The sequence below is a fragment of the Sarcophilus harrisii genome, chromosome 3 (assembly GCF_902635505.1).
Source record: "Sarcophilus harrisii chromosome 3, mSarHar1.11, whole genome shotgun sequence".
NCBI lineage: Eukaryota > Metazoa > Chordata > Mammalia > Dasyuromorphia > Dasyuridae > Sarcophilus > Sarcophilus harrisii.
Window position 1 is genome coordinate 487,613,507 of NC_045428.1, and position 13,637 is coordinate 487,627,143.

At 32.9% G+C, this 13,637-nt stretch overlaps 1 protein-coding gene across 2 annotated transcripts in view; it reads left to right on the plus strand.

The window, feature by feature from the left end:
* The window catches only part of SIK2 (salt inducible kinase 2), a 146,589-nt gene that overhangs the window by 27,846 nt on the left and 105,106 nt on the right, over nucleotides 1-13,637 (plus strand). Inside the window, exons 2-3 of one of the 2 annotated variants that reach the window (XM_023499464.2) lie at nucleotides 135-251; nucleotides 3,252-3,315. In XM_023499464.2, the coding sequence (XP_023355232.1) occupies nucleotides 135-251; nucleotides 3,252-3,315 (181 nt within the window). Of the gene's footprint in view, nucleotides 1-134; nucleotides 252-2,604; nucleotides 2,680-3,251; nucleotides 3,316-13,637 lie in introns of those variants that run through there. The other variant, XM_031961163.1, reaches the window with a different exon arrangement.

The following is a 13,637-nucleotide window of genomic DNA, read 5'->3' on the forward strand; positions in this document are numbered from 1 at the left end:
ATAAATTCATCAATAAATGCATCAAACTAAAATAGCTAACAAAATTCATGATAGTGAAATTTCAGATATCCCTTTTGTAATAATGTAAAGCTTAACCTCTATACACTAACTCTGTTTTTTGTTTTGTGATGCAGGTGGCAATAAAAATCATAGATAAATCTCAGCTGGATGCAGTGAATCTAGAGAAAATCTACAGAGAAGTACAAATAATGAAAATGTTAGATCACCCTCACATAATAAAACTCTACCAGGTATGATTTTAGCTTTGTAGTTTCAGCTCTGCATTTTATTACAAAATTAATCATTAATTTTCCCAAATGTAAAAGACATATAATTTAAACTTTGCTGTTCAGCTGAGTGGCTTTGATATTGGACATTACTAGGATTTTTTTCTAAATGGAAAATGTTAAGAGAGTGAAAAATAATGGTATTTTTATATGTCCAGATTGGACTTCAGGGTGTTTTTATAAATTGGACTTGAAGATATTTTTGGTAAACATGTCTAACCATGTCTAATTAAAGGCCAAAATGTGGTAGCCTCACAAAACATTTTGGTAACAACATCCATTATGTGAATGTTTATTTTGTCAACATCATAGAGCCTTGATAAAATTTAAAGTTTATACAGCTTATGACATATATTATATATTAAGACATTATTTTGTGTAAAATCTGGAAGTGAATAAAGCTTACATTCTAGTTTAAATGATGCTATCAGATGTACTTACTAGGATGTGTTTTTAAAAAGAAAAAAATCTAATTTTTTTTAAGAAAATACATACTTTTTGTGAAAAGATGATGTTACAATGTATCATACTTTTAAGTTTTTGGTTATTTATATTTGGACTTTTTTGTTTTTTACCTATGTATGACAAGGTGTTGATATTGTATACCGTTAAGAATAAAAGAGAAAGTGTAAACCTCAAAATATTGTATATTTTACATCTATGAAAATACATCATAAAAATCATATAGTATCAGAGCTGAAAAGATCTAAAAGATCATGTAGTTCAATTCTGTTGTTTTATAGATGAAAAAACTGAGATTTAGTAATATAAACATGACTTGCCAAAGGTCTCACTGTTTACTAGTAAGTGGAAGAACTAAGATTCTAAGCCCTTACATGAAAGTTGTGATAACAGATGATATCCAGTTTATGTAAGTAAAAGAAAAGTCCAAGTTCATGGCTACCAGGGAACTCCTGCTGTGTTCAAGCAGTTACAAAAGCTTCCCTCATTCAATTCTAGGAGATTCCAAGAAACTCAGTGTTCCCCTTCGAGTTGTAAGTGAAACTCATTTTAGTTCTTTAAGCCAGAAAGATCTACTCTTGTTGCATATTTCTACTTTTCTTGATCGTCCACTATTGATAAGCTGGAGAATGTCCAAAGAATGGCTACTAGAATGATGAAGGGCTACAACTCATGCTAAGTGAGGCTTGGTTGAAGGAAATGTACAGCATTTTATGGCCTGAAGAAGGGAAGACAAGGTGTAAAAAAAATATGACATCACTTGAAGATAAAGATACCTTTAAGTACTTGAAGGGATATTGTATGAAGGAGAAATAGACTGACTTTGACTCAGAAGGGTCAAAATTAACTGCAATGGGTAGAAAATGCAAAAAGGACAATTTGTACTTGATGTCTAGAAGAATTTACTAAAAGCCATTCAAAAACTGAATGGACTGCCTTAGGAAGTGGTGAGTTTTCTTTCTTTTGTGAAACTGCATAATTACTTGTTGGATATAATGTAATCAAGATTCCTTTTCAGATATGGATTGGATTGGCTGGCTTTCTGAAGTCTTTCCTGCTCTGAAATTCTTTGATTCCTTTTATCTATAGGAAATAGAGGCTGGAAAATAAAGAAGGATTAAGGAAGAAAGAGTCTTTTTAGCTTGTATTTTTATATTTTTCTATCTGTAAAAACTCTTAGGATCATTAAAAGGATTATGTGCTTGCTTTAGGAGCAAGAAGACCTAGGAAGAAAAACTATCATTTTTCTCTTTGAGCCAAGGGAGGAGAAGAAGCTGGGTCAGAAGCAGTTGATCCAACTTCAGGCCTTCAAAAAAAATTTTTTTTGAAAGGGAATCCATCCCAAGTGAAAAAATGCATAAAAAGGACACTTTATACTAAGTGGAGACCAGTTTCTCTGTATGGTTCCTTATCTTTGCCTACTACCTCTCATCATCCTTTTTGTTCTTTCCTCTGCTCATGTCCTTGCTCCTGCCTGAAATCATGGAAACCATGATTTAGTGAGACTTCATGAAAATTTTGAAAGTAGCAATTTTGTTTGATTTTTAGTATAGGGCACTGTAGTTGGGTTCCTGACATTTCAAGTAGATACTCTGAATGTATTTCTTCCTGTAAACTTTAGTATATGTAGTGTGAAGATTTTATAGCACACAGTCCTATACAAGTATGTTATTTTTGTGGGATGACCTGGAATCTAATGATTCTTTATAGCATTGTTCCTTGGGGAAAATGTGTTCCAAGAACCAATCAACCAACTTATGAATGAATTTTTAGAATACAATCCTTTCAAAAATTGAAATTGTCTGTATTACTATCCTACAGGGCCTTGTTTTTCTTAGGCTATATTTAAAGATGATAATTACAAGCAACTATTCAAATACTTTCAAGATTGTGGTGAAACTAAAGGCCAAAGTAAGGACAGACATTACCAGTGAGTCATACGTATAATTTTATCTTAGTTGAACTAGAAAAGTTACAGTCTCATTAATGTCTCTCTTGTTTAAGCCCAAATTGTATGTAGCTCTTATGTTGTTGTAGTCCGATTGATGGAGAACTAGATAAAAGTGAATTACATTTTACAGGAAAAATTATTTTCTGTATTTTAGCAGATAGCAACAAAGTTGTAGTTTTTTATAATAAGCATAATAAAAGAATTTGAAGTGGTAAACAACATGTGTTTTACATCATAAATACAAACAAATCATCTTTCTAAATAGGTATAGCACCAGAAGCCAAATTTTTATAATATTAACTTTTCTAAATGAAAGTAAAATAATTATTATAAAAATACAAGCAGCAAAAAAAAGACATTCAAAACTTCTGGCTTATGGATTCTTCATAATACTGTAACATCAAAATGATCACATGCTATATCATAGTTAACTTTTTCATTCATAACTTTTTTATTTAAAAAGTAGTTTTAATTAGAGAGTCACATAAACTTTCACATGATTATTTTTTATTCTTTCCTGTTAAATTAATATGGAATTCTTTATTAAATAGGTGATGGAGACCAAAAGTATGTTGTACCTTGTCACTGAATATGCCAAAAATGGAGAGATTTTTGGTAAGCGCCTTTCCTTTTATTTTTTGTATGAAAAATGTTCAGACTTACATTGTTTGATTAGAATACTATTTATTAGATGCTTTGATGAATGGTTATCTTGTACACCATGCAGGTACATGTATTTCAAAGAATTGGAATGCAATGAAATTTGCCAATCTTTCTTTAAGAATATAAAACACATTTTATCTGCCAAATTCTTTGACCTGTGTTGCAGAGATTGTATCATTTCATACTGAAAATATTCTTTGAATGTAGTTTAAATGAAGTGGGGAGAAGCCTCCAGCCTGCAGGAGTGAAAGAAAAAAGTCAGGGCTTCAGGTGTTATATTTCTAGTCCTTAAAGTGAAAAGTGGACAGTTAAATTGTATGTATTTTGTTCTAGAGATTAAATAAATTTGAAAGTCTAATATTTTGATTTAAAAAAAAAAGCTCAGATATGTAATTATAATTCTTCTAAGTTTTGCAAAGCATTTGAATGCATTTTATAGAGTGGAGCCTGGGGTTCAAAGGAGTAGAAGTGATTTGTGGAGATCATATATCTAAAAAAACAGACTTACACCCTTCCCTCTAAAGTGGGTCAGCATTACCCACTTTATTCTCTCAACTTGTCTACACTTGTATTTTTTATAATTTGTTTTTTAAAGGTTCGTAACAAATTTTCATTTCTGGTTGTGAGCATATCACCTGACTTTCAGGAAATCTAATCTATTTGGCCTTTATCTCTTCCTTTATTTCTTTTATTAGAAGAACTTCTTTTTTAATGTTAATTTTCTTCTTGAGGCTTTTAAACAGTTTTTCTTTCAGTAAACAATTACTATATATTTATTATATCTGGGGCTCTGTTACATTGATATTATTCTCTTTGATACTAATAATACAATAATGTGATGTTATTGTCTTATTAACAGTTATTGTTTCAGATTTGTTCTGGAATGGAAGAATTTCTTATACTAAATTCTTATGAAATCATAAAATAAGTTCTGACATTTAATAGGGTAGTTTGAATTTTATGTTCTTACAAACTTTTGACTACTGGGAAGGATTTAATAAAGATGTCCTTTTGCAGTATTTTAAAGTTTTGAGATTATAATCTTCTAAATTTTATATTTAGCTTATATTAACACAGAGACTTTTTGGATTTTCTTTATCTCAAAATTCACCAAAAAAAAAAAATATATATATATATATATATCTCAGGTAAGATGTAATTACATTGCAAATAGGGTGCTAAAGTTTGGTGTTTCTTGAAATGACCTTTTGATGTAGTTTTGAATTACATTCTTTTATATGAACCAAATTACAGTTTGGGCATTAATGTATGAAATTGATTTTTTATGTAATTTTTAGTATGTCAGTGAGGCTTAAATACTAAGAGAAAGGTATGATTTATAAAAGGAAAACTTGAAGCATTAAACAAATTACATGAACCTAATTAGTAAAAAAATTTTCTTGCTGTTTTCAGTTTTTTGTTGACATAATTAAATCAAATAAGATGTTTAATACCATTCATACCTCTTTACTTTTACTTCTCAGTGAAGCGTGCTGCTTAAAGGATAGATGTTTGGTTTTTTTTTTAATCCCCAAATATTTAGTTATCTTCTTAAGTCTAGAAAAGATATAAACTATTTTTTTTATTCTTTCAACTATACTTGTTTCTTTTTTAAAGTAATGTCACATTTTTATAATTATTTCCAGTTTATAAAGTACTTTTCTCATAATGCTGAAAAATAGGTAATATTGAGCTGTTTTATGTAAGGTATTGTGATAGGAGAGATAAATAAATCACAGCAATGTTATTAAACAACTTAAAATCTATTAGGGGATTTAATACTATACATATGGTAGGGTGTAGGGAGTCCAACTTTAGAGGGGTATATATTGCTTTCTAGAGAGCTATTCCAGTTCAGGAATAGGGAAAAGCCATAAAAGAGGTTGGTATTTGATCCAGGAATTGAAGAATGAATAGGTTTTGATAAATGGACATGGTCCAGTGCCAACAGGTAAGGCTTATGCTTGGAAAGTCATTTTTATTTATTTTGACACAATCTATACTTACTAAACAAGTTCTTTGTTTCCCCTTTTTATAATTCCTTCCCACAAAAACCAGCTAAATCAAATTGTCTAATAGTGATTACTTCTTACAGTTAACATTTTTTAACAGAAAGGAAATATGTTTTCATGTTAGCTATAAGGAACCAGCATTAATCATTATATTTTATCTAAATTCTATTCAATTTTAATGTTGTATTAATTTTCATTGTTGAAATAATTGTGTAAACTCTTATCCTGGTTCTGTTCACCTCACTTTTCATCAGTTCAAAAAAATTTCATATATTTCTATCAGTTCTTCATATTCTCTGTTACTTATTTTATTATTGTTGTTATTTGTTCTGTTACTTATGATGTAATAATATTCCATAACATTTATGTACCACAATTTTTGTTCAATCATTCTGTAGGTGATGAGCACAAACTTTATATCTTGCTTTTTCTTACTACAAATTATGTCATTTTGCATTTTGTGAACATTTTGCTATATATGTACCCTTTTTTCTGATACTGACTTTTATGGGATATAAATCACTGTTATTACATAATTCTAAATTATTTTGTAGGGTGTTTGGATAAATTCATAAGCTTCATCACTGATTTACTAAGGTGCCTACCTTCCTACTTCCTACTTCCAACATTTTACTGTTTTTCCCTTTTATCCTTTTTGACAATTTGAGCAAGGGTCCTCAAGCTTTTTAAATAGGGGGCCAGTTCACTGTCCCTCAGACTGTTGGAGGGCCGGACTATAGTGAAAACACAAACTTTGTTTTGTGGGCCTTTAAATAAAGAAACTTCATAGTCCTGGGTGAGGGGAATAAACGTCCTCAACTGCTGCATCTGGCCTGCGGGCCGTAATTTGAGGACCCCTAGAGTAATATCTTAGTGATTTGAAACATATTTTCATAAGATCATTTAGAGCTTGCTATTCTTCAAATCACTAATAAGAGAAATGAATAAATGCAGATTAAAAACAACTCCTAAAGTCTTCCTCTGAAAGAATAAGCAAAGAAGAACAATTTATTCCAGTGGCCTTCATGGCCAGCTGGACCAGGTGCTATGGAATATCTGGAGTGTGAACAGATATTAAAGAAATCAAGGTCATCCACGACATCCCAAGTCATTGCCAGTCATTCTCATCCTGATTTTTGTCTTGCCACTGAACTTTGACAACTCTAGAAGAGAGAGTGAGCTGACTGCTTTGGGCAACTTCATCCCACTTAAATATCACCCCATGTTATTGTTGGTCCTCTTTGAAAATGAAGGACAAACAATATAATTTGAAATTTAGTAATACTAGGTAATATTATGAGAGAATTACTATTATCATCCCCATTTTATAGTTGAGGAAATTGAGGCAAACAGGCTAAAGGAGTTTTCCAAGGTCACAAAGACAGTAAGTGTCTGAAACCAGATTTGAACTTTGATCTTTCTTATTCCAGGTCTAGTCCTTTATTCGATGTGCCGCTTAGCTATTTGGCTTCCCACAAAGACATACAATTGTCATTCCCTTTTTATCATCTTTGCTAATCTGATGTAGCTTCAAAGTTGTTTTAAGTTCCATGTCTAATAGTGATTTGGAGTATTTTTTCATAAGATAATTGATAATTTGTCTTTTTTGAGAATCGTATGTTTATTTGCTCAAAGGACTATAAAACTGTGCATACCTTTTGATCCAGCAGTCTCACTACTGGTTCTGTATCTCAAAGAGATATTAAAAAAAAGGAAAAGGATCCATATGTGCAAATGTGTTTGTAGCAGCTCTTTTTGTAGTGGCAAGGAACTGGAAATTGAATGGAAGCCCATCAGCTGGAGAATGGCTGAATGATGTTCAGGAATGTTATGGAATATTATTATTTTGTAAGAAATGATGAGCAGCCTTTTTCAGAAAAGCTTGGAAAGACTATATGAACTGATGCTAAGTAAAGTAAGCAAAAGCAGGAGAACATTGTACACAGTAACAACAAGATTATGTGATGATCAACTATGACAGACTTATCTCTTCTCAATGATATGGTGATTCAAGTCAATTCCAATTAGACTTGAGATGGAAAATGCCAGTCACACCCAAAGAGAGAAATATATCGACTAAAGTGTATTGAAGCCTAGTTTGTTTGTTTGGATTTTTTTTCTTTTGTACAATATGACAAATACAGAAATATGTTTAAAAGGATTCCACATCTTTAATCTTTATCAGATTACTTCCTTTCTTGAGAGAGGGAGGCAAGAGAGGGAGAGAGAAAAATATAGAACACAGTTTTACAAAAATATATTTGGAAAAATAAAATATTATTTTAAAAAAGAATTGTATGTTCATATCCCTTATGTTCTATATTCTCTGCTAAAAACTGCAATTCAGAGATATGTTACAAGTTACTGCTTGTACAGTTACAAGTTATAAGTAAACTGCTATGAAGAAGGAAGAAGAAACCATTTTGGAAGGAGGTTGAAGTCTGGGAAGGTTCTAGAGAAAAGAGAGAATTTGAACTAGACTTCAAAGAATGAATGGTATTTTAGTAGTTGTGGTAATATGTTAATCAAGGCAAAAAAGGCTAGAAAGAATAAAATATAATTGAAGAACAGTAAGTGGTGGGGTTTTTCTTTTGTTTTGTTTTTTGGCATGTAGTCCCATCAGGCATAGAGGTAGCGCTGGAAAAGCTTTGAGTGTGGGCCTGGTGACATACTACATATATATTTTCCAAGAAGAACTGAGCTAAATTCAGAGCTTAAATCACTAGGTTAGTTATCAGGTGATGAATTTTCCAGCCTTTCTTGAAGATTCTTTACTACAATTTTTGAACTTTGTCAATGGGGAGAATTGTTGACTCATTAATAGAAACAGGGAAATAAAATCTAAGAGAAAAGTGGATTAGAGATGGGATGTTAAAGTTGAGGTGCCAGTGAGATATCCAGGTAAAAATATCCAGTAATGAACTAAAAATGTTAAGAGAATTTTGTGCTAGAAATACATATTTGGTAGCCAAGATGTAGTAGAACGTTGGACATGATTGGCAAAGTGATTTTCCTAAAGCACAGATCTGACCAGGTTGGCTCTTCCTCCCCCAATTCAGTAAATTCTAATGGTTCCCTGTTTTATTTCCAGGTTCAAATTTGAAGCCCTTTTATAATCCAACTTCTCCAGAACTCTGTAGTGCAGCTTCACTGGACTGCTTGCATCTATCCCTCCATTTCCCACATTCTGTGTCTTATATACCTTTTTCACCAGCTGTTCCTCAGGAAGTTCTTCATCTTGCTTCCTGGAACCTGTAAGACTTAGTTCAAATCCCCCTTTCTGGCAGGTCTTAAAAGTTTCACATTCCTTGTGCTTTTGTCCCTTCCTTCTGAGATTACCTTCCATTTACACTGTACATAGTACATAATTATGTACACTTATATATACACAGTTAATTGCCTAATGTCTCCCTCATTAGAATATGGGCAGGTGGGGCAACTAGGTGGCACAGTGGATAGAGTACCAGCCCTGAAGTTAGGAGGACCTGAGTTCAAATCTGGTCTCAGACACTTAACACTTCCTAGCTGTGTGACCTTGGGCAAGTCCTTTAACCCCAACTGCCTCAGCCAAAAAAAAGAGAATATGGGCAGGCTCTTAGAGAGTAGAGACTTTTTATCTCTATTGCTTGTCTGCAGGTATTCTTACTTAGAAGCTGCTAGGTGGCACAATGGATAGAGTACCAGGCCTTGGGGTGGGAAGACTTGAATTCAAATTCAGCCATAGATACTTGCTAGATATATAATCGTGGATAAGTCCCTTCATCTCTATTTACCTCAGTTTCCTCATCTGTGACAAGGGTATAACAATAGTATCTACCTCACATTAGGTATCAATAGATACCTAGTCTATTGAGAATCAAATGAGATAATAGTTGTAAAGCACATAGTACAGTGTCTGCTGCATATTAAAAGTACTATATAAGTATTAGTTGATGTTATTTCTACCTCAGTGACTTAGACGTAGTAAGTACTTAGTAAATTCTTATTAACTGACTACATTTTGAGTTCCAGTGATGCCACTGGCTCCGTGATTATGAGCAGGTTACATTTCAGAGTCAGCTGACCTTTCCAGAGCACCGGGGCATCCTGGAGAGGCTGACTCCAAACCTCTGACCCATTCCTCAGAATATTCAGACTTTCCCAGGATCCCTGACACTTCCCTGTGTGACCTCCTCAGATCTTATGGAGAAGAGAAAGTTTAGTGGGGGACAGGATGGTTGTTTTCAGATACCTGAAGTCTGGTCACATGGAAGAAGGTTGGATTCACTTTGTTTGGCCCAGAGGACTGCACTGTGATCACTGAAAGGAAATTCCAGGGACAGAATTAGGTATAATTTAAGAGTAATTTCTAACTATTAGAGCTATTTCTTCAAACAAGAGTAGGCTGTCTAGGGAAGCAGCAGGATCTTCATTACCAGAAGTCTTTAGGCACAAATTGGATTACATTAAGAGTATTATAAAGGAAATTATTTTTTTGTCTTTGATTTGGACTGATTGGATTCTAAGAACCCCCTTATAAAGTCTCCCTTTAGATTTTGTGATTCATTATTCTTTCTAAGGTTCAATTTCTTTGATTGTAAAATGATGGCAATAATACTAGCATTATGTACCTTATTGGATTATTTTTAAGAAGCATTTTGTAAACCATTACATATTATGTAAGCATAAATTATTATTAATTGTTCTATGAAGATGATTGTTTGAACTGTGGGAGAAGAATATTTCATCAAGACATTCTAAAATGGAGATAGTTTTCTTTATACCAGCTTCTGTCCTCACCCTGTTCATTCTCACCTCTGTGCCTCTAGATAAACTTTTTCCTCATCCTGAAATACCAATCCAAATATTTTTTCTTTAGGATCTGATTTGGCTGATCCAGAAAATATTGTTTTCTTTGTTTTGTATTTTCTGAACATGTATTCCCTTAATTTTTTATATACCTTGCTTGTTAATTTTGTAATAACATCCAGACATTGTCTTTTATTTTTTGTTTAAAAAAAACAAACAATTCTACACTTGTTGCTTATTCTTACATATTTCTCAACATCTTGCAGTCTAGCTTCTGACCTCATTACTCAAATAAAATAGTCCTCTCCAAAGTTACCAGTGATATCTTAATTACCTACAATGACAGCCTTTTCCTCAATATTTATCCCTGACCTTTCTGCAGTATTTAGCAGAAATGGACCAACTTTTCCTTCTGGATACTCTCTGTTCTTTGGGGTTTTATGACTGTTTTTTCCTCTTCTCCTTTGCTGGGCCATTTTTCATGTCTTGTCCCTTAACTTTTAAATTTATCCCCAAACACTGTCCTTACTTTTCTTTCTTTCTCTACACATTCTCACTATGTGGCCTTATTATCTCCCATAGGAATAATGAGTACATCTGTACAGATTACTGCCAGATCTAAATAACCATCTTTAGTCTCTTTCGTTCTAGGACTGTGTCACTTAGCTACCTATTGGAATTTCAAATTAGGCTAACATAAACAGGTCAAATTTAATGTGTCCCAAAACAGAACTCCTTGTATCTTGCCTCCCTCAAATTAAATTTATTCTAAATTTTGTGAGAGCACCTTAGCCCTCTAGTTGCGTAGGCTTACAATCTCAGTCTTCATTTAGAAGTGGCTAAGCCTTGTTGATGTTTTTAGCAACACACCTTTCACACCTCTCCTCTTCTATCCACCATTGTAAGTCAAGCTGCAAACTCTCTTGCGATACTAGTAAAGTAGCTTTCCTGTCTCTAGTTTCTTCCCATTCAGATATATTCTCCATACTGCCATCAAAATAATATTCCTAGCCCATATGTATGACTGTGAATCTCCTGCTCAATAAATGCAAATAATTTCATATTAGTATTTACAAATTTTCCTGCTTCACATTTAAGACCCTTCACAAGCTGACTCCAGCCTTTCTTTTTAAGCTTATATATTACTACCACTTACACTAACTAACCTTCCCTTCTGGTTGTTTGTTACCGGTTATACTTGCAATTCTAGTCTCTTTTTAAAAAGGCTGTTCTCCATGTGTCTTTCCTCACCTGTACTTCTTTGAATCCCTTATTTCCTTCAAATCTCAATTCAAATGCCACATCCTCTGTGAGGTTTTTTTTGACCCTATTTTCCCCATGCCCCTCAGCTACTAATATTTCCCTCTTCACCATATCTGTTTAATTTTCATGTGTTCCATAAATCAGAGCTGTACAAAAACACCAGTAGAACACTGGTACAAAAATGTTTGTTTGCTTCTAGGAGAAGCTTGAGAACATTAAAGGAGCTTTACAATTCTTGAAAATAGTCCACTCTTTTCTCCTTTCTACTGAATTCTTAGTCCATCTCACCTATTTGAATTGTCTGCCCCAGATATACGTAGTAATAAAAAAAAGTTCAGTATTCTTGTCAAGTGTTTCTCAAGTAAGGTGCTTCTTGATTTCTTTTGGTCTCTCTTTTTTTTAAATAAAGCTTTTTATTTTTCAAAATATATGCATAGATAATTCTGCAACATTAGCCTTTACAAAATCTTGTGTTCCACTTCTCCCCCCCTTTCTCCCATTTCCCCTCCTCTAGATGGCAAGTAGTTTTTAATGTACATTAAACATGGTAGAAATATGTTAAATTCAATATATGCTGCATACATATTTATACAACTATCTTGCTTGTACAAGAAAAATCAAATCAAACCAGAAAAGAAAATGATGAAAAAAATAAACTGCACACTCAGTTCCTATAACCTCTCTCTGGGTATAGATAGCTGTTTTGATCACAAGACCATTGGAACTGGTCTGAATCATTTCACTGTTGAAGAGAGCCACGTACATTAGAATAGATCATCATATAATATTGCTGTTGGCATGTACAATAATCTCCTGGTTCTGCTCATTTCACTTAGCATCATTTCATGCAAGTCTCTCCAGGCCTCTCTGAAATCATTCTGCTTATCATTTCTTATAGAACAATAATATTCCATAATATTCATATTTGATCTCCTTTTTAATGGAATTTGACTTACATCTTTTAGGCTGTATAAATTAATATAATTGTTTTCAGTACTTTTTCTGTTGCCCATTATCCATTTTCATTACTGTTTTCTTAAGTAGTTTAAGATTCAGTTGATTCAATTGTATCCCATATAATTTTCTAATTCTCCTGCTGGCTCTTTACTAATTCTTATCTTTATCCTATCAATGAATGATTCTTATATCAATAAAGAACTTTTTCGTCTCTTTTTAAAATATAATTAGTTTAATTTTTGTGTGATTTTTATTTGGCTGTCATGATATCTCAAACCTGCAGATTCTTTTCTCAGAGAAGATTTTCATAATGTAAAGCCATAAATCTTTGTTATAGTCTAGAAGTCTTCATTTTTTCTCATTCTTTCTTTTTGTTATCTGTTTCCTGATAAAGTTTCATGATTTTCACTCATCTCTATCTTTGCATTGTATCAAAGTGTATATTAATTTGGAAGGTCTTACTGGACTCTTTTTAGAAATTCTCTACTTTATCTTCTGCAACTAATGTTGAAGCATAACTGCAATTATTTTCATGGTACTATTTTTGTAAATACACTGAAGCACTGATATACAAGGTGCTCATATATCTCATGAAATAGATGTGCTTTTGGGGGCATATGCTGAAACCAATTCCCTCAAATCTCAATCTCTCTCTCTCTCTCATACACACACACAAGGAACATTATTTAACTGAAACTTTCTTCTTTTTTCAGATTTTCCTCATAGTGACAATCCAAGATTGTTATAATTTAGCTCCTCCAGCATTAGATTTGTTTGTTAATTTGTTGGTCACCAGACAATAATCTTACTTTTGGAGTACCCAAGAACCAAGTTAAAATGTATTGAGGTATCAAAACTATGTTATTTTTATCAACCTCTCTCTTCCTTATTTTTTGTCACATTGCTATCATTATTGCAGAAACAGAAGGAAGCCCTATAAGAACAAGGCCCATTTTGTATTTTTCTTTGTTGCATGAATTTCTGTGGCCAAATAATTCATTACCAAATGTCGAGTCTAGTGAGGAGTCTCCATATTTAGCGAGGCTAAGCAAACTCAGTCTGTTGCTATATTTAAAAGCCTTTCTCCAGCATGATAGGCAGCCAGTCAGCTAGCATTTATTAACTGTGTGCCAAGCATTGTGTAAGTTCTGGGCATAACAAAGAAAGGTAAAGGACAATCCTCTTCTCAAAGAGCTCACAGACAACATGCAAACAGTTCTGGGCAAAGATTTATTCAGAAAAAATTGTAGATGA